Source organism: Saccostrea echinata, unplaced genomic scaffold (genome assembly GCF_033153115.1).
Source record: "Saccostrea echinata isolate AGI-Se365-2 ecotype Australia unplaced genomic scaffold, CSIRO_AGI_Sech_v1 ptg000016l, whole genome shotgun sequence".
NCBI classification, from domain to species: domain Eukaryota; kingdom Metazoa; phylum Mollusca; class Bivalvia; order Ostreida; family Ostreidae; genus Saccostrea; species Saccostrea echinata.
In genome coordinates, this window is record NW_026889765.1 from 2,779,315 (window position 1) to 2,781,234 (window position 1,920).

General features: G+C 34.4%; 1 protein-coding gene across 1 annotated transcript; it reads right to left on the minus strand.

Annotated features, from left to right (window-relative positions):
* Window positions 1-298: 298 nt before the first annotated feature.
* Window positions 299-1,372, minus strand: LOC133188736 (adhesion G protein-coupled receptor L4-like). The gene has a single exon (XM_061324227.1). The coding sequence runs from the start codon at window positions 1,370-1,372 to the stop codon at window positions 299-301; it is 1,074 nt and encodes a 357-aa protein (XP_061180211.1).
* Window positions 1,373-1,920: the final 548 nt, after the last annotated feature.

A 1,920-nucleotide genomic window follows, 5' to 3' on the forward strand; every position in this document is an offset into this window, starting at 1 on the left:
AACAAAACCAGCCATCATCGATGTTTACTTTATATCATTGCCAGAAGTAACGAGCGTCAGGGAGGTAAAAAGCTTTTTTATATAGTGCGGAATTATAGAATGAGAGCTAGCTAGCCAAAATTTTAGTCCAATCAACTCACTTTTTATGTTTTAAATCAAATTACCCGCCACCTCCTACACACACAATACCAACACAAAAACATAAACGAACTCCTCCGATCCCTAAACAACGGAACAAAAGTTACACACACACACACACACACACACACACACACACAATAACCTTATTAGGGATTAATTAAGGTAGAATTGTCGCCGATGAACTTCCCTGCTGGTTTGAAATAACTCCTTTAGTGCAACTTGAACCACCCGAAGCTGTGTATTTGCTTTCTTCATCTCCTATTCTGTGAATATTTCTTTTCCACAAGAGGGATTTTATGTAGTTTAAAATTCTTGAAGAACTAGAAAAACTTAGGAAAATAAAAAGACCTTGCAAAGATGTCAGAAATGTAACCACAAACGAAAAAACTGAAATCTGTGAAAAACTATCCAGCACCTGAAGTATCCATACTGTTCCAGTCAGACTGAATAGTTTGATTGAAATTAGGAGCTCCGATTTGTTCTCTTTAGATTTTCTGATGTTTTGAGCAAATTTGATATTAAGAAGAGTAAGAATAAACAAGACAGAATTAACTGTACATGTGACACTTAAAGGAACAACAAAAGTGGCGATGTTTTGTATGAGGTTTTCAACGAAACACAAGTATTTCCCATATCCAATGTTCCCTTGAAAAGCAAACGTGGAAATTATATTAGCACCAACAATTACAAAGGGAATAAAGTAACAAAAGAAAACGTAAAAAGTAAACATTGCTTTTATATTTTGGCCATTAATTGCATCCTGTCTGTACGAAGAAAAGGTCCTAAACATATGAAGAGAGCAGATAAAAAGGCAACAACATAGGGTTAGCCAGAAATAGTGCAAAATTACACCTGTTATCTGACAAAGCAAGGTTGACCTTCGTAAAACGTTTGCCACTGTGTAAGTTATTTGCATACAGAAAAGAGAAAAGGTTGTGTTCATAATATTCAAACCTGGAAGTGTGCGTAATTCGGGAACTAAAATGTAAAGCACAAACAAGAACAACAAAGATATGATACTGATAATGTTTAAAACAGTTGTTAAGGTCTCTAGTTTGTCGACATAGCCGTTATAGAAAGCTTTTTTGTAAGGCTGGTTGGAGTGGACACAAACATGATAATTGTTTTCGAAATCTAACACAAATTCGCCAATGTAAAAGTTTTCCTTTGTCTTCTTTACGGTGATATGGCCGTTCAAGAAGTTGATTTTAACTTCGCTCCCGCCAACCATTCGCTGACGACAAAAAAGTAAATCACTTACATAAACAAAATTAGATGGATATGAAGAACCTAGAAAATTATATATGACAGCGACAAGTGACGCATATGCATCGGGTAGTACATTTTCTTGTGATTTCAGAGCTTTGCTGATATTGGAAAATCTTACACCTTTTAAATCGATTGAAATGTGTTCATCTCCTTGTGATGTAACTTTCACATACAATTTGGACGGTAAAGCTAAAAGATATTTCTCTACCTTATCCCTTTCAAAATGTTTAATATAAGACAAGCGAAAAAACAAATTCACTTGCAGTGTATAATGAAAGTGACCACCTCTAAATGCTGTTACAATAGGAAGTTTTGGTAAAAAGTTAAACCCATTAAAATAAATTGCACTGGCAATAGAAAAATTTTGGTGTAAATATTTTTCAACAGAATTACCAACTAAATTAAAAATCTTGCTCGTATCATTGCTTCCCGCAGTGACTTTGAGTTGACATAAAATAAACAATGCATAAGTAATTCCTTTTGGATGATGTATAACTGGTACACACTTTT

Bases quoted from the DNA above. Each gene is read 5' to 3' on its own strand.
- LOC133188736 (XM_061324227.1), bottom strand. From the start codon at position 1,372: ATGGTTGGCGGGAGCGAAGTTAAAATCAACTTCTTGAACGGCCATATC.